We start from the raw sequence: 19,156 nt of genomic DNA, 5'->3' as shown, positions 1-19,156 counted from the left end.
AGACATACACAGACACACACAGACACACAGACACACACACACACACACAGACACACACAGACACACACACACACACACACACACACACACACACACACACACATATATATATATATATATATCATGTATTGATTGGTGTTATGTATATATTTGCTTCATTGGTTAAAGGAACAAGATGAGACCAAACAAAAGAAAAATGTAAGAGAAAATAAGGACACATTGCAAACAATAAAACCAGCCATTATAATTTCAGGCATAGTTGTGGCGTTGGCAGGAGTTGCCTTTGCTATAACCAACAAATTAAGAGAGAAATGATTTCACCTTCCTCATGCGATATAAAAGATTTAAAGAGATTATTCGTGTTACATTTTCTTTTAGGTTCCATTCTTTTTATATGAATTAGGTTTTATCATTATTCTAGTTTTGAGCTCTCAAATAAGTCCTCAACACCCCAATATATCACAAATGTTTTTTTTTTTACAATGTACAGTGACGATTGACATTTGAATTCAAGTTATAAAAGTTTTTATATTTTTTTTTCTATTTCTTATTCTTCTCTAGATTTCAAAATTTTTTTCTTTTCAATTATCAATTGTTATGGTCACCAATGATTATATGTTAGGCATATGAGTAATGTAGTATTAAATTAGTAAATTTTGTGACATTAACATATCACTTTACCAAGTTTTCAAACTCATTTTCTAATGTTGAATAAAAGATATATTCGCATCAATATATATATATATATATATATATATATATATATATATATATATCACCTTGCATTTGCACAAAAGTAAAAAGGGATGACTTTGAAACCAAAAATAATCCCAATAAACGTACCATTGGATTTTTTCGCTCATTATCCACTTGGTACACATAGTTTATCATATATAAATATGAATAATTTATTTTGTAAGTGATTAAGAATAAATGAATGTAATTATATATAATTATTGATGTGGTCAATGGTATCATAAGTTGATTAAATTATTTAATAATGACCAACTTTACCTCACAAGTAGTTAATAATATAAAAATTATTATTATCCGAGATTAACTACATGTGTAAATATAATTATTTTTTGCCCCATAAGTAATTAAGAGCAAAAAAAAATAATTATATACAATTATCAACATATGTTTCAATGACATAAAGGTACTAAAATGTTGGATGGTAATTAACTTTACCTTAACAAGTACTCTCTATGATCCTTTTTATAAGACATAGTTTAGAAAAAAAATTTGATCTATTTTGTAAGGCATATTATAGTTTCTAAATAACATTAAATTTTTTTTCTGTTCCTATTAAATATTATGAAAATATGTGTTTTTCCTCTCTCTTTGATTGACATTTATTATTTTTGTTAGTATTAGTGCATAAACTTCGATATAAAATAATATCTTCACTTCTCTCATGAAAATTTAAAAATCAACCCCTTATATATTAAACACGAATATATATAAAATAATATTTTTAGAGACTTCTATTATGGGAGGATTTGTAAGAATTTTTTTTATCTAATTCAATTTTAATTGATCTTAATTATTTATAAATTAAATATTAATATTTTTAAAATAAATAATCAGTAAATAAAAATAACTTTTTTTACAATATAAATTATTTATCACAAATCTAAAATATAATTTATATGTTTAAAAATATCTATTTGTACAAATTCTAAATATAATATGTTTATTATAAATATGTCTTTACATTACCCAGACTAAATACTATTAAAAATTGAAAATAAGAACATAAGCACATGGAAAGCAGAAGGGAGCATAAATTAAAATACTAAGACCCTCCAATGAAAATAAAGAAATATATTACAAAAGAATGAATGCACGCTATACACAAATGAATAATATCAAGACTACCATAAATATGATAATTGAATCCATTTATGTGAAACTATACATATATCGCCCCAGTGAATAGTGATTGCTGGAAATATTCAAATAACAAGCCCAGATGATAGCAATGAGTCCTTTTGACTGTCCAACATAGTTGATCGAGGCAGCTCTTTTAGCTTCCCATTATCCAAAACAAATACTCGTTTTGCCATCATAACTGTCTCCAAGCGATGGGAAATCACAAGCACCTATGGACGTAGGAAGAATGTTTGAATACTTCAGAGGGAAGAAAAAGGTATGTAAATTACCAACACAATGCAAAAGATTAACCAATAAATCCAAAGAAAACTATCTAAATTAGTTGAGATCTAAGGGAAGCATATCCAATGACAAACATACTCAAAACTACAAGTAACAAAATGAGAAGCACAAATAACAAAACAAAAAATGGCTCTCAAAGCCAAAAGTTCAATCTAGAGATAAGATCTGCTTGAATAAGCTTCTACAGAAGCACTTCTAGATGAAAATTCAAAATAAGTTTCTCTATATGCTTTTTTTTTTTTTTTAAGGAACTTAGCATGAACTAAATATAAGATTTTGAAAAAAATGAATAAGAGAGAACTTCTACAAAATAACTTATGCATAAGCTTATTTTAGCTTATGGAGAAACTTATTTTATTTTTTCTTTCAATTTTACTTACTTAGAACTAGAAGTACTTTTAAGAAAGTTTACTCAAACAGACCCATAAAGGTCCTGTTATTTAAACCCGGACCTAAACGTATGGAAGAAATAAGATACATGCACGCCAAATAATTATAAAGGAAAGAAAAAGTAACATGTCATTGGGTCAATAGCAGAAAAAGCTAGTTGGCTTACTGTACGATTTTGCATCAAACGCTCTACAGCTTGTCTCACTAATAACTCAGATTTACTATCCAAGGAGGAAGTTGCCTCATCCAGAATTAATATAGAAGAATCTTGATACAAAGCCCTTGCAATAGCCAGCCTGTAAATTTTTTAGAAAGGAAGTAACAGCTCAATAAAAGAAACCATAAATCAGTGATAAAGTCTTAATGTCTTATAAATATCCAAAGCATCAAATTTGGACTTCAGATTAACTATACCTTCCAAATGCTCCCTCCAATACAAAACAGAATTAGCTGTTCATTCAAAGCTTATAGGAGAACAGAATGAAGTTTGAATTTGAAATTTTACCTTTGCCTCTGGCCTCCACTTAAAGTTGAGCCCCTTGGTCCAATATTGGTTTTGTATCCTTCTGGAAGCTTTTTAATGAACTCATCTGCATTAGCAGTTTGAGCTGCATGCTTTACCCTCTCCATGTCAATTTTTGTTGTTAGATCCCTATAGCCAATGTTTTCAGCTACTGTACCTGAAAAAAGTGTCTAGAGTATACATCAGTATTATAGTTGAACCATGAGGAATTTGCATGTACAAAAGATAACAAAGACACCAGTAAATATAAACCATTCATGCTAGCAATCAAGAATGAAAAAAATAGCTGAATTAACATATACCCGAAAAATCAACAATTGATGTTGGGGAAGGAAAAAAGACAAGATAAAAGGCTCTGGTAACTTCTAAAAACGAGATTTACATGCAATAGACCAGTTTTTTAACATGGTGGTTCTTAACTACCTATATTTTTTTAAACTTGATCTTAGAGGAACCAATTTTGAGATAAAAAATAGTTCTAAAAATCATTTTAAAGTTGGTTATCAGTTTACAACTTTTCCTATTGTCTCTAATCTTTTTTCATTCTCTTTGACTCTTCTGTTAGATCTAAAGGGCTTAGGGTAGTTATTGGGTCAGACATGGCTGTAAAGTGTAAACCAATGGTCTATTAGCAAGCTAAGTTTTTTGGCAAGATCTGGTTTAAATTTTAAATACGTTTCTGCCAAAGTTTGGGTCAAACTAGTTACAAAATAACCTGAATTTATATGACTAGTTTATTTATATTAAACCAGTTTTGAAAGTGGCAAAAAAAACCCTAAATGCTTGTAAAAAATAGAACAAATCATTCGAGCTGGCAAAACAAGTACATTTTAAATACTTATAAGCATCATGAACTGAAGTCCGAATCCTGCTACAATACAAAGGCATGAATCACTTACTATATCTTGAGAAACAACACTAACATGTCTTCTCAAACTTGCCAACCGAATGTTGTGGATGTTATCGTTATCAATAAGTATACAGCCTGCAGGTGTCAAAAGATAGATGAAAAATGAGTGCAAAATAAACTCTGGTGTATTAAAGACATTTCGACTAAAGGTGGTGAGTTCTTCAGTGGAAATTAGTTATTGATGAAGTCGAAACATACTTCGCACTAATAACATAATTACTAAAAAAAACAATACTAAAGACATTTGATAAATCACTATCACCATGCTGAGATTTATTTTAAATGACTCACCAGATATAGGATCATAAAGCCGAAGCAACAGTTTTACAAGTGTTGTTTTCCCTCCACCAGAAGGACCCACAATAGCAACTATCTCACCAGTTCTAATGTGAAGATTCAATCCGTTTAAAACAAGAGGCAAGTCATTATTATACCCAAAGGAGACATCACAAAATTTCAGGTCCCCTGTAACATGGTCCAAATCAACAGCATCTGGTTTCTCAACCACCTGTTAATTGGGGAGAAAAAAAATGATCTATTATTGAAGTGCAACATATTACCTTAACGGAATTTTTAAAAACAGAACAGTGAAACTGCAGCCAACAACCATTTTGTATTTTTTTTTTTTTTTGTTATCAGAGTTTTGTCATTTTCAAACAAAATGCTCGCTCAAATTTAAAAGAAAACACAAAAATTAAAAACAGAACAATATTAAATTAGTGTTCATATCACATTTACCTTATTTTTGAACCTAGTCATGGCAAGCAAACGTTCAGCAGCTGGTTCTCCCTGCCTCCATTCATTGTAAGCTTTTCCTACGTCCTGCGTGATTCTTTATTTTCAGATTTATGATAACCAAATACAGTTTCTCAGAAACTGAACATGATAACAATACCTGAATTGGCTGAATCAAGAAAAGTAATGATGTCAGAAATGAAACCAAGCTATAGCGATCAAATGAACCTCTTGAAATCACCAGCGAACCAGCACCAAGTATGGCAAGAACTACAAAATAAATTGCTTGTATTATCTGAGGAATCAATGCTTTCATCTTTTTCTTCTTCAGCTTCGCAGAATAGTCCATCAGAGCCAGTCTCGTAAACCTGGTATTCTCACACGACTCTGCATTGTTTGCTTTCACAAAGAGAATTGCAGGAAGCACCTTAATTAAGAAGGAAAAAACAACAAAATTGATACACAAGGTAGAAGAGCATAGTGTTCAAAACAATGCATGCCCTTTAAGATTATTTCTGGTGAAAGTTCAAGTTACCTCATTTAGATAAGCTGAGAGATCAGCAATGCTAACATGTGCCTCTTTGGATATCTTGCGAAGTTCTTGACCAAGAAAGGTAACAACTAGCAGCATGCAAGGAATAATCTGCAATTTGCAGACACAAGACTCAAAATCAAATTACCCTAAACCAGCATGAAATAAGCATAAGGACCTGACCGTGACTAACCATGGCTGAAATCAAAGAAAGGGCAGGACTTATAACTAACATCTGCATCATCATTGCCGACAACTGCAGAGTACTGGGTACTATGGTCTGTCAGAAACAAAAAACAAAAGCTAATCATCAGATATTAATAATTACATAAATGCAATTGCCGTGCAATGTTCTCAAAATGACAAGCAAAGCCATGAGATAAAACGAACTCATCAAAACTAGGATCATGCAAAGTACAGTACCAACTGGGCCATGTTACAAGATGAACAAAAATTCCAAAACCTCACAATGAAACAGCATTTTTAATTAACTGTCTTTAAACTTACCAAAATTCCATCCCGCTGGAATGAGAAAATTTTGGCTTTGAAAAACATCTTATATTATAACGTGTTTTTTTCATAGCAAATTGTGTAAATCCTATCTGATGTAGTGTAACATATAGAGCCTAACAAACTGTATTGTCAGTGGGTTTGGATCCTCTCCGGACTGAAAATTTCCGGCAAGAGACGGATATAAAAAAAAGTTATCACTGTACTATTTTAAAACATTTATTAAAAAAATTAACAAACTTATCGTACATTATAAATTAAATTATTTTTAAATATATTATAAAAATCAACAAGTTTATGGTACATTTTAAACTGAGAGTCTGTGACTGGATGTATAAAAAAAATTATATTACTGATACATATATTGTTTATTTTCTTTAAATTAAAAAAAAAACAATTTTTCAGACTAAATCCAACATTATCCTATTTTTATGTGAGTTAAGCTTATATACACACTCATTATAAAACATTTTTTAAAAAAAATATTTTACTGCTATATCATATTGATAAATAAATTGGATAACGTGGCCCTGGCAATATAATAAATTCTTTGAATGGGAGTCTAAGAAGTATTTCGCGGAATTAAAGTTAAATTATTTCTATAATAAGTTCACTTTGTCAAAATGTGGACAATAAGCATAAAATACTGATTTTCATGTACAATGATTTAGTAATTATTACTAGAAAATAAAAAAATAAAAATAAAAAGCAAAAGATGTTTACAGTATAAGTAAAAATTAAAAGTATAATTAGTTTTGTTCCTTTTAGATATTGTGGCCAATTTTATAGTAAATTAAAAAGTAAAAATTTATGAAATTATAAACATTAAAAAAATAAAAATAATATATATAAAAACTAAAATGAAATATTCTAATTATAGAAAGTGTGTCAGAGAGTGGCACCGACGTTGAGAAGAGTGTACAAGGTAACGGCGAGGTCGGAAGCTTCGGCGGTGATTCGGTACGCAATGTCTCCGGCGGACACGCCGCCGTTCCCTTCGAAGTACGCCACCTCTCTGTGGAGAACGCGGTCGAACACGTCCACGCGGAGCTCGTACACAGCCTTCAACGAGGCTTCCCAGAGGAGCGCGTGCTGCGCGTAGTTGGCGACGAGGCGCGCGGCGAGGAGCACGGCGAGGGGGGCGGCGTCGACGGCGCTGAGGGCGGCGATTGTGGAGAATCTGTTGAGGAGGGCGGAGAGGGAGTAGACGGAGACGGCGCTGCAGAGCCAGCCGCAGAGGATGGGCCTGTGTTGGGCCGCGATGTAGGGTTTCAGGAATTGGAGGGTTTGGGCTTTGGCGGCGCTGTGGATTCGGAGGGACGCGGGTTTTGGCGGGATGTGGTTGTGGCGGTTTAGGGATAAGTTGAGGAAAGAGAGTGAGTGAGGCTTTGGTTGAATCGATGATAGTGTTAGTGACATTGAAATTGGCATTGGCATTGGCATTGGCATTGGGATTCTCTTTCCCCTTCCAATTCCAAATGATCGCCAATTCTAGCATTGAAATTGGTTTAGCCTTGGGTTTATGGAAATTGGAAACTGTTTAATTAAATATAACAAGGATTTTTTTTTTCTCGATTGGATTGGTGCGATAGTTTAATCAAAGTGCCAAAAAAAAATGGAAAGACTATAGGATTAAAACCAATTTTGAAGATAATTGTTTTGGAAAAGGATTATCTATACAAACCAAAAGGAGGAGTCGTGTTTAGATTGTGGAAGTAAGGTAGGTCTTTCTCCTCTCCTTCGGTGATGGTCGTGGAGTGGAACATTATTAGAACAATAAATGATATATTGATTTCCTACCATAAGAGATTTGTCATTACATGTAGAGAGTAGCTATCATGATTCATGAGTTACCTCGGTTTACATCTGCCCTTGTTTCACTATTAGAGCCATTGATGTGACAGTTCCATCTATGCAACAGTTACTTATATCAACAATACTACTTAACAAATTGTGAAGCAAACACAAAACTCATTTTATGTTCTTAAATATTGCATCATTGGAAAAAATATATATTATAATCCATAAATCTCATGTAACATTGTACAAGAACCTACTAAAAACATTATGCAACTTCACATAATTATACTGTTACACATACTCTAATAATATTATACACTAATAGCATACGTAAATTAACTTAAAAAAATAAAGATTAATGTTACATTGACAAAAAAAAATTATATAACTTCTACTACATTATTTTTGTGTTTGTATCTTCTATCACTTGTACAACATAAAGGGTTTAGAATTTATGAATAGAGATTGTTCTTACCGGAGATCGGTCGTAGGGGACGATCTGCTGGGTAAGATCGCGAGCCTCCTTCACTGGTACGTTTGATGTTCCAAGATGGGGGTGGTACCTGCAAAAGCGACTCCGATGCTAAAGTTAGTGTTTGTGGGTGTATAAGTCTCGTATAAGTAATGCACGTACCTTTGTGTGGATTAGGGTTTTGATGGGCCTTGGGCCTTAGATCAGTTATGACCTATTTGGATGTCGAGCTGACGTAGCTTAGCACGTGTCCGAGGTTAACTCGCGTTATGATGTCGAGCTCGAGCTCGGCATAGCGGTACGGATAGTACACTAGCCCCCCGAGCTCCGAAGACCGCGGGTCGAGGAGTTGAGACCGAGCTCGACAGGGGGCAGTGACCTTTCGCGTACGCCTGTCTGTCACAATGCCATGTGTCATAACTGTCACTTCGTGTTCCGAAACGCATGGGCGGCGTGTTGATGGGGGTGACGGTTATGCAATGATGGTTTTGCCTCATCATAATGAGCTTCATTAAATGTGTCGTCAGGTGCTCTCTCTCTTCGACACGTGTCGTGGCCGTTTGAATTTCGGGAAGCCCTTTTCTCTCTCTCGCGCCTCTTCCCTTTTCACTTTACTCTTTTTCTGTGGCTTCTTGCGCACACTGCTTTCCTCGCTTATGTTCATTTCCCATCTTCATCTTCTCTGTTTTCGTCGCCGTTTCCGGCAACTGGGTTCTCCTCCTTCCTTATTGCTCTTTCATTTGTCAAAGGGGTACCAGGTACTTCGATTTCCCTGTTCTCTCTTTCTTCTCCAATATTTCCCTCTTCGAGTCTTTTTGCTTTCTTGATGGCTGGAGAAAGTGGTGTCGCATCTTCCGCGCCGGCCAAAGGTAAAGGCAAGGCACGCGGCAAGGTGGCGGTCGCCGAGATGGCCGCTGTCGAGAAGAAGAAGGGGGGAACCAACCAAAGGAACCCTCTTCTGGCATCCCTGGCTTTGAGTGGGTCAAGAGTGATGTCGGGGAGTTTCAAAGCGTTCTTAGGTCATTCATGGAGATCAATGCGATTCGGAAATCGCATAGGATCTGTGACCCTTCCATCTCCAAACTTATCCGGCTTGAGCCTTGCCAAGCCGGTGAGCGTGTGTACATGGGGAGTTCTTCTGACCCTCCCCACTTTTACGTTTACTAATGTCTCTTTAGGGATTTAGGCGTCTGTCTTCCCTTCACTCAATTTGAGTGTGATTTTTTGAATTTCGTCAACTCGGCTCCTTGCCAGTTGCACCCCAATAGCTGGGGTTTTTTTAGGGCTTTTCAAGTCCTGTGTTCGGCCCTAGGGATAGGGTTATCTCTTCCTATTTTCCTTCATTTTTACCAGTTAAAACTGGGCGTCCCTCCTTATGGTTGGGCGTCCCTGAGTGGTAGTAAGGCTGGGGGATTGTTTTCTCTGTACTCCCAGTCGTACAAGAACTTCAAACAAGAATTCTTCTGGGTCACGCTCCAGGGTGTCGACCCGTTAAAAGATGAGGTATTCCACTTCGACGACCTGCCGAAGTTTCCCTTTTACTAGCGGCCGGCCCCGGCTCGGTTTCATTGGGCGGCGAACTTGCAATTGTCAACCTCAGATACTGCTGCCATTGCAAACCTTGAAGTACTCCCTCGTCCGTTGGATTACAAGCTTGTCCTGTCGCTTGCCAACTCGGCGTATAAGGAGAGGGGTCTAGAGAGTGAGTATCTTGTCCTTTTTAGTTGCTAGGGTTCGCCAAATTTTTTCTTCTACTGACGTCTCTGATTTTTTGTATTTGCAGGCATCATGGGCAGAAGCAAGTGGCGCGAGTTGAAATCGCGCTACAACGTGATAGACCCAGGCCAAGGCCAAGGAATCCAAGAGGTGATATCTTAAAAGAACCAAGAGGAATGGGATGAACTTAAAGACCTTTTTCATATGTTTGTACATATAGTAGTTTCTTTGTATAGGCTTATTTTTGCCTTTGTATTTGTGAGGCACTTTACTTGCTTTTATTAGTGTTTGTATATTGTTTTTAGGGTGGGTTACTTGGAGAGTTTAACTCCATTTAACCTCCTTTGTTGATACATTCATTTTATATTTTTTCAGTAGGAAAAAAGGGGTGGCATTTAGCAATGCTTGAGGGTGTGACTAGTAATTGGGTCAGAATTGGGCCTAGGAAAAATTTTGCATATTAGACTCATTTTGCTCCTAATTTTTCATAGATTTGATTTAGCTAGGTCTCATCATCATATGATGAACCTAACTAAACCAAATCAAATAATTTCAAAATAAATCATGGAGCATTTTGGAGCCTTGGCCGCCTAGCCTTCACTTGTGTTCTTGGCCGAAATTTGCTAGCTTCTCCTACAAGCTTTGAAGCTTGCCTTCCAAGTCTCTAAACCTTGGTAGGTTAGGCTGACCTTACCATGGTTCTTAAGTGAACCATGGTCAAGGTTAGCTTCTCCTACAAGTTTTAGAAACCATGGATGGTTAGCTACACCTTACCATGGTTCCTAGTGAACCATGGTTAAGGTTAGCTTACACTACAAGCTACCTCTCCCTATATATTTGTAATTTCTACTTTTGTATTCACTTTTGAGCATTTGAGAAATAAAACTTCAGATTTCTCTTCAAAAGTCCCTCCTAAAATCGAAGAGAACTCTCTCTTTAAGGTTTCTATCAAAGTTTCTTCAAACTTTGTCTTGGTTCCTCAAGCTTCTTTCATAAGCTAGGAAGTAACCGAACCTATTCCATTACTTCTCCACCATTGGAGAATCCTCCAAGGTGATTCTACCACCTCAAGGAGTTCTACCTCAAGAGTTCTTCAGTCCTTGCATGGAAAACTTGAAGAATCAATTTTCTTCTCCAAGTTCCATCACAACGTCGCCGAAATTGAGGTCCCTGAGCCTCAAGAGGAGGAGGTGGCCCCCTGGAGACACGAAGAAAAAGAAAGAGGGGAGAAAAAGAGATCGGGGGACCTTTGCCCCTCGAGATGCTCAGGAGGTGACCTCCAAGGCTGCCGATGCTGATATGGTCGACCTGACTAGGGGTTCTCCACCCGAGGGAGCTCCTCAGGTGGCTGTCGAGGAGATCGCCCAGGCCGCCGAGCAGGTTGCCCAGGCCACCGAGGTTGGTGCCTTTCTTTGCGGTTTTTGTTTTTTATATTGCTCTTTTCTTACTTACTGACTTAGGGGGAAATTTGTATTTTTTGTAGGTGAGGCATGTTGTCGAGGTCCCGGTGGCTCCGAGCTCGGAGGTACCAGGGGCGGGTGCCCCCGTGGTTGAGCAAGAGGCGCCTGCCTCTGTCTCTGCTGAGGCCCGCGGAAAGGGGTCGAGCTCCGAGGTCCCGACACCTACTCCCGCAACCTCGGCGCCGCCGTCTGGCTCGTCGAAGGGGCCCCCCAAAAGCCAATACCTTGCCCATCGCTTCGGGAAGGATCGTTCTCGGGTGCAACTGGATCATGTGAGTGCTTCAGAGGACATAGATTCTTTGTGGAGCGCGGGGGTGACCTCGGAGAAGTTCTACTCCAAGGAGTCGCTGAGTTCGGCTGATCAAGCCATGATCGAGACGGCTGGGCCAGTGGAAGGCCTTGATTCTGCTGAGGTCTTCCTGCAGAGGACCATGGCCATCGTGGATCACTGGAAGCACAAGTGGTCCAAGCAGCAGGAGGACCTAGCGAAGCTGAAGGGCCGAGTCCAGCCTTTGAGGGAAGAGAACAAGGCCTTGAAGGAGGAGAATCGGGCCTTGGCAAGTGCTCTCGGGGATGCTAAGCTATAGAATGAGGCCGAGCTTCAAGCCACCAGGAGGGAGCTGGAGAGAGTTCAAAAGTCCTTAGAGATTGCTCTGAGGTCCAATGAGACTCACGCTGCCCAAGTGAGTGAGCTACAGGAGCTCGCCAATTCTTCCCGAGGCCGGGTGCGTGCCTTAAAAGACGAGGTGACTTCCTTGAAGGCTAACTTGGTGACGGCGAGCGAGAAGCGTCTGTGTGACGAGGTGCTTCTTGGTGGGAAGGAAGAGGAGGTCATCGCTCTGAAGGTGGACCTTGCGAAGATGGCTACGACAAGGGCGGAACTGGAGACGAAGCTCATCGAAATTGAGCGGGGCTCTCCTGTTCGAGCACAAGAAGGGATTCCTCAAGGCAGCTCGCCAGGCGAGGCTACTCGCGCCGGGGGTCGACCTCTCTTCCATGCATGTGGAGAAAGAGGTGCGCTTCGGGAAGCTGGTGAAGGAGGACGACCTCCAGAACAGCTCAAGCGAAAATGCCTCTGCTTAGGCCAGTTTTGTAATAACTTAGTTTATTTTGTTTTGCTTAAGATTTTCGTGTATATATCATTTTCTGAGATTTTGTCCTCGTGCTTTCGACGGTTGTTTTTGAACTTGTGTATTTTGCACTTGTGTTTTTTGGGGCTCAAACTTGGCCTGGTGCAAATAATTCGTATTAAGGTTCGAACTCGACCTTGGTGAGATAGAACGATTTAGACCGATGGAACGATTTGGGTCGATATTCGAACTTGACCTCTGTGTAAGATAGAATAATGTGTGCCGAGATTTGTACTCAACCTCGGGTCGGGCTTCCTTTTTAAGGTTTGGATTCGGCCTCGACGGAAAGTAAGATAATACGTAATAAGGTTCGAACTCGACCTCGGCTTAGAGTGAGATGAATTGTACCAAGGTTTGAATTCGACCTCGGTGTAAAGTAAAATAAATTGTACCAAGGTTCGAACTCGACCTCGGTTTAGAGTGAAATGAATTGTACCATGGTTCGAATTCGACCTCGATGTAAAGTAAAATAAATCGTACCAAGGTTCGAACTCGACCTCGATTTAGAGTGAAATGAATTGTACCAAGGTTCGAATTCGACCTCGGTGTAAAGTAAAATAAATCGTACCAAGGTTCGAACTCGACCTCGGTTTAGTATAAAGCATCTTATGGTAAAAAGATGCAGAATTAAAAGAATATGAATGGAAAAGAATGAGTTATTTTATTGATTTTATGTGTGCCTTGTTAAAAACCCTCTCAGCCAAAACCCATTTTTCTGTTTTTTGGGACAAAAGACTGAGGCGGGAAAAGAGTGCATAGCTCATTCGTACAAATTTAGCTGAAATAAAATTTGAGATGCGTGGCATTCCAAGTCCGCAGGATAGCTTTGCCGCTGAGTTCTTCTAGCCTGTATGCCCCATTTTCTAAGTCTTCTACAACTCGAAATGGGTCACCCCAGTTGGGTGCAAGCTTTCCTTCTGACGTGTATCTTCGTGCGTCGCCCAACAGTCGCCACACTAAGTCACTAACTCGGAAAGAGCGAGGTCGCACTCTCGTATTATATCTTCTGGAAGCTCAGAGTTTACAAGCTTCTTCATGAATTCGAGCTTCGTCTCTGAGCTCGTCAATCAAGTCAAGGTCAGCTGCTATTTCTTGAGCGGTTTGCTCGCTGTTGAAGACCTGAAGTCGGTGAGATGTCTCCCCGACTTCGACTGGGATCATGGTGTTAGCTCCATAAGTCAGCCTGTAAGGTGTTTCCTGCGTGGTTGACTGGGGGGTGCAATGGTACGCACAGAGGATGCTGGGAAGTTCGTCAGCCCATTGTCCCTTGGCGTTCCCTAGCCGCTTCTTGAGCTCTCGGAGTACCACTTTGTTTGCGGCTTCGGCTTGGCCATTAGTTTGTGGGTGTTCCACCGAGGTCGGGATGTGCTTAATTCCAAGTTCCCGAAGGAAGTCTTCGAAGCCTTGCGCGATGAATTGTCGGCCGTTATCGGTGACAAGGGAATGCGGAATTCCGAACCTGCATATGATGTTCTTCCAGGTGAACTTTCGTATATTCTCAGTGGTGATCTTGGCGAGTAGGCATGCTTCGATCCACTTGGTGAAGTAGTCGATTGCTACCAAGAGAAACTTGAGCTGACCTTTCGTGGGGGGGAACGGTCCTAGGATGTCCATTCCCCACTGGGCGAAAGGCCACGGGGACATCATCTGGTGGAGAGCTTCGAGTGGCTGTCGATGCGCGTTGCTGAACTGCTGACACTCTTTGCATTTTTGCACGTAGACTTGGCAATCTGACTTCAAGGTGGGCCAGCAGTACCCAGCTCGGAGTACCCTGGCTGCCATCGAGCGCGCTCCGGAATGCATTTCACATATACCTCGGTGGATCTCCTCGATGACATAGGTGGCTTGAGGTGCAGTCAAGCATTTGAGCAAAGGGGTGGAGATGCCACGCTTGAACAGTTCATCTCTAATAATTACGAACTTAGCCGACCTTCCCCTCATCTTTCGAGCTTCATCTTTATCCTCGGGTAAAATTCCTGCCTTCAAGTAATTCCAAATACCTGTCATCCACCCTTGCTCTTCGCTATCGCTGGTGTTGACGACCTTGTCGTCCAAGCTGGGTGAATGCAAGGTTTCTTGAATAATGGTTTGATGCTATCCAGGACATTTGGTACTGGCGAGCTTTGATAGGAGGTCGGCTCTAGTATTTTGCTCTCGCGGTACATGTTGTATAGTGAACTCGTCGAAGAACGAGATCAGGTGTGATGTCATGTGGAAATACCGCTGTAGAAGAACATCCTTGGCCTGGTACGTCCCGCTGAGCTGTTCCACTATGAGTTTTGAGTCGCTGTTGCAACTCACTCTTTGTGCCCTGAGGTCGCGAGCCAGCCTCAGTCCTGCGAGAAGCGCCTCATATTCCACTTGGTTGTTGGTCACCTTGAAGCTGAACTTGAGGGATTGCTCCAAAGTGACTTGATTCGGTCCTTCCAAGATAATACCTGCACCACCACCCTTAGAGTTGGAAGACCCGTCAACATGCAAAGTCCATACCTATGGTTCATAGACCGAGGTTGGCGTCAGTTCGGCTACGAAGTCGGCCAAGCATTGAGCTTTCAGAGCTCCGCGACTTTCATACTAGATGCCAAACTCAGACAACTCGACTAATCACACTATCATCCGCCTGGCGAGCTCTGGCTTTCTCAGGATTTGCTTGATTGGGTAGTCAGTCTTGACTATCACCTGGTGACTCTGAAAGTAAGGCTGGAGACGCCAAGCTGCGGTGATGAGTGCCAGTGCAAGCTTTTCAATCATCTGGTATCGTTTCTCGGCGTCTTGGAGGACTCGGCTGATGAAATAGACTGGCGTCTGCACTTTCTAGTGCTCTTGTATTATAATTGCACTGATCGCACCTTCTACCATGGCCAGGTAGAGGAGGAGGTCGGCTTGATGATCTGGCCTCTGGAGAATTGGCGGAGTCGTGAGGAAAGCTTTGAAGCTTTTGAAAGCCTCTTCGCACCGGTCTGTCCATTCAAAATTTTCGGCTTGCGCAGCAGGGTGAAGTTGGGCCCCGCTTTCTTCGCCAGCCTGGGGATAAAACGAGACAGGGAAACCAACCTTCCCGCCAAACGTTGGACTTCCTTTACAGTTTGAGGGCTTTGCATCTGGATGATAGCTTTGCATTTCTCCGGGTTGGCTTCGATCCCCCTATTAGTGATCATGAATCCAAGGAACTTACCTCCCTGGACGTCGAAGATGCACTTTTCTGGGTTGAGGCGCATGTTGTGCTTCCTGATTTGGCCGAACACCTCAGCCAGGTCAACAGCATGATCATCAGTCGAGGTGGTTTTAACCACCATGTCATCGACGTAGACCTCCATGTTCCGTCCGATCTGCTAGTGGAAAACCTTGTCCATCAGCCGCTGGTAGGTGGCTCCTGCGTTTTTGAGACCGAAGGGCATCACTCGGTAGCAATAGTTGGCATGGTCGGTGATGAATGACATATGCACCTCGTCTGGTGGGTACATCATAATCTGGTTGTATCCGGAGTAGGCGTCAAGGAAACTGAGGAGGGCGTGCCCGGATGCTCCATCAACCAGCCTGTCTATGCTCGGCAAGGGGTACGAGTCCTTGGGGCATGCCTTGTTCAAGTCGGTATAGTCGACGCACATGCGCCACTTCCCCGAGCTCTTCTTCACCAGGACCACGTTCGCCAGCCACGTGGTGTACCTGACCTCACGGATGAAGCCTACATTCAGTAGCTTTTGCGTCTCAATGATGATGGCCTCCCGCCACTCACCACCGACCTTCCTCTTCCTCTGGGCGACTGGCTTCGCTTCCTTATGAATTGTCAACCTGTGACAGATGAAGTTAGCATCTATACCTGGCATGTCGGCGCTCGACCATGCAAAGAGATCGGCGTTCTTGGAGATTTTGGCTTCAAGTTGTTGTCGTAACTCCGGGTTCAGCTGCTTGCTGATTTTCATGCATTGCCCAGGGAGCTTTCCGATCTGGAGGTTATCGAGCTCGTCGATGGGGCTCGACCATTCATCATGGGAGTCCGACCTCGGATCCAGGTCAGTGATGTCCACGTGGGTGATGTGAGCCACTGTGGGGGGATCACTTCGACATCGCTCGTCGGACGAAGAGACTTTCAGACTTTCGGCGTAGCACTACCGAGCTGTCTTCTGGTTTGCCTTGACAGAGATGATCTTGCCATCACTCCCTGGGAACTTCATGGTGAGATGTGGGGTAGACACCACTGCTCCGAGTTGGTTCAACGTCGGCCTTCCAATAATTATGTTGTAGGACATGTTGGCTTCAACGAGGAGGCATCGGACCATAATCCTCCTTGTGTCAAGAGAGGTTCCGAAGGTTGTCAACAGGTCCACGTATCCTCGAGTGTGTACTCGCTCTCCTGAAAATCCAACTAGTGGTTCTATGTGAGGTTGGATAAGGGAGTGAGGGATATCTAACCTGAGGAACGTCGGCCAATATAGGACGTCAGCCGAGCTTCCTTGGTCAATCAACGTCTTGTGGACCTCCCAATTGGCGACCTCCACGGTGATGACCATTGGGTCGTCCTGGTTGGGGCAGACGCTAGTGTAGTCGTCGTCGGTGAAGGTGATCGGCGGTGAGCTTTGGTGCGAGGCCGAGGTAGCAGAGTGGACGTTGTTGATACTGCGCAGGTGTCTTTTTCGGGCTGAGCTGCTGGATCCTCCCCCTGCAAAGCCACCTGCAATTGTGTTGATTACTCCCCGCAAGAGAGCTGACCCTGTTTCCTGGCTTACCTCGGCTTGCACTGCGCCACCGGAATTTTAGTGAGAGCTAGAGGGTTGGTCCGTGCGAGCTCCCGAACCACGACCTTTGCCTCGTCCTCGTCCATTGTAGCCCCTTCTGTGACCCTGTTGTCGTTGGACGTATTGGCCGAGGTGACCCGCCTGGATGAGTTCCTCGATACGGTCTCGGAGTGTGCGGCACTCTTTAGTGGTGTGACCGTGGTTTCTGTGGTATCGGCAGTGCTTGGATTTGTCTGCACTATTGTGGTGGCAGGGTGAGCAGGTTGCTATTACTGGCCTCCTCCATGATGTGTACTCGGGGCATATTCAGGGGAGTGTAGAAGTCGTATCTCCCCCCCTTATTTGCCCTGGCAGTCTTCTTGAACTAGCTGTCATTGGTATCCTTCATCTTGTCTTTGTGACCATTGTCAGGCTTCGCTTGTGGTTTTCCGCGAACCTAGTCACGAAAGGCAGAGTGTTCTTCCATCTGTATGTACCCTGCAGCTCAGGCACGGAGTTCGTCCATGTCAGCAGGAGCTCGGCGACACAGGCTGTCCACAAAAGGGTCTGGCTTGAGCGCCATGAGCATGGCGAGCAGGGCGACCTCGGGGTTCATGTTCCGAATCTTCACCGAGATGCTGGCAAAGCACTCCATGAACGCCCTCAATGACTCATCGTCGCCTTGTCGGAGACTGGCCAAGGTGGCGGAGGTGACGTGGTGAGGGCGACTCGTGGCATACTACGCCGTGAATCGCCTTATCAAGGTGTCGAAGTTGTCAATCGACTCAGCAGGTAACTGGGTATACCAATTGAGCGCAGCCCCCTTGAGCGAGGTCAGAAAAACCCTACACAAAATAGCATCATCATTAGTGTAAAGGTTTACCTGCGTGATATACAGGTCGATGTGCTCGTCCAGATCCGTCGTGTCGTCGTAGCGGTCGATGTGGAGGGGTTTCCAGCCGAAAGGTAGGGGGTCTCCATAATGCCATCCACAAAAGGGTGACGGCGGATGCTCGCTCGATTGCTAGGAGCCTGGGCAAGAGCAATGCTGACTTCATGGGCCGACCTTTTTGTCGGTGCGTGTGACCGATGTGTGGCAGGCTTGGGAGTCGGTGCCCTAGGTGCTGTCGACGGTTGAGAAACCGAGTGCCTCTCTTCCTCGTGTTGGTGACTCGGTTGAGGAGGTTGATCAGAAGGTTGCCGAGGAAGCTAGGCGCGAATGCGCTCATTCTCGGCGCGCAACGCCGCTAGGTCAGCTTCGTTAGTGGTACACAGCGCCGCTAAGTCAGTTTCGTGCTTGGCACGCATGTTTTGCAGATCGACGATGTGTTGCTGTCGCATTTGTTCGCCTGCTCGATCAGCCTTCTCAATGTTGCTTTGTTGTCCATGTTTGTCGTGTGATCGACGTCGTCTGTTGCTCGTCTACTATGGCTTCGAGTGAAAACCATAAGCGTGGCCGATAAGAGTTGTCTCGATCAGCCCCACGATAGGCGCCAAATGTTCTTACCAGAGATCAGTCGTAGGAGACGATCTGATGGGTAAGATCGGCGAGCCTTCTTCATTGGTACGTTTGATGCTCCAAGATGGGGGTGATACCTGCAAAAGAGACTCCGATGCTAAAGTTAGTGTTTGTGGGTGTATAAGTCTCGTATAAGTAATGCACGTACCTTTGTGTGGATTAGGGTTTCGATGGGCCTTAGGCCTTAGATCAATTATGACCTATTTGGATGTCGAGCTGACGTAGCTTAGCGCTTGTCCGAGATCAACGTGCACTATGATGCCGAGCTCGAGCTCGGCATAACGATACAGATAGTACAAAAATATTATTAATGATAAAGAGAAATAGACATAAAAGTAATATTATATAAATTATTATATAATTTTTGTTGTACGTGTAATATTATTTAAAAATAACTTATAATTTAACAAGTTATTGTTATACAAGTCACTGTCTCGTTCATAAACGATAAAGATATTAAATTTAAAGCAATAATATATTTGCGTGAATGAACTGGTTTGAATTATTTTTGTGTATGGACTAAATATATATATATATATATATATATATATATATATATATATATA

General features: G+C 42.0%; 1 protein-coding gene across 2 annotated transcripts; it reads right to left on the bottom strand.

The window, feature by feature from the left end:
- Window positions 1-1,769: 1,769 nt before the first annotated feature.
- On the bottom strand, window positions 1,770-7,517 carry ABCB29 (ABC2 homolog 12). 2 transcript variants are annotated; one of them, XM_020381280.3, is made up of 10 exons: window positions 6,685-7,508; window positions 5,462-5,548; window positions 5,272-5,379; window positions 4,897-5,163; window positions 4,740-4,823; window positions 4,293-4,509; window positions 3,991-4,076; window positions 3,074-3,261; window positions 2,735-2,864; window positions 1,770-2,105 (listed from the first exon to the last, which is right to left on the bottom strand). In XM_020381280.3, exons 1-10 carry the CDS (start codon window positions 7,225-7,227, stop codon window positions 1,959-1,961), a joined length of 1,857 nt encoding a protein of 618 aa, XP_020236869.2. In that variant the 5' UTR covers window positions 7,228-7,508; the 3' UTR covers window positions 1,770-1,958. The 2 variants fall into 2 exon arrangements, with proteins under 2 accessions (XP_020236869.2, XP_020236870.2); XM_020381281.3 differs by lacking the exons at window positions 1,770-2,105; window positions 2,735-2,864 and having other exon boundaries at window positions 3,108-3,248; window positions 6,685-7,517.
- Window positions 7,518-19,156: the final 11,639 nt, after the last annotated feature.

The sequence above is a fragment of the Cajanus cajan genome, chromosome 7, assembly GCF_000230855.2.
Source record: "Cajanus cajan strain Asha chromosome 7, NIPB_CcT2T_4, whole genome shotgun sequence".
NCBI classification, from domain to species: domain Eukaryota; kingdom Viridiplantae; phylum Streptophyta; class Magnoliopsida; order Fabales; family Fabaceae; genus Cajanus; species Cajanus cajan.
This window is presented reverse-complemented; position numbering and strand designations above follow the sequence as displayed.

Bases quoted from the DNA above. Each gene is read 5' to 3' on its own strand.
- ABCB29 (XM_020381280.3), bottom strand. From the start codon at position 7,227: ATGCCAATGCCAATGCCAATGCCAATTTCAATGTCACTAACACTATCA. The intron at 5,380-5,461 runs GTTAGTCACGGT...TGCAAATTGCAG, and splicing joins TTTCTTTGATTTCAGCCATG to ATTATTCCTTGCATGCTGCT. The intron at 2,865-3,073 runs GTAAAATTTCAA...AAAAATTTACAG, and splicing joins AGTGGAGGCCAGAGGCAAAG to GCTGGCTATTGCAAGGGCTT.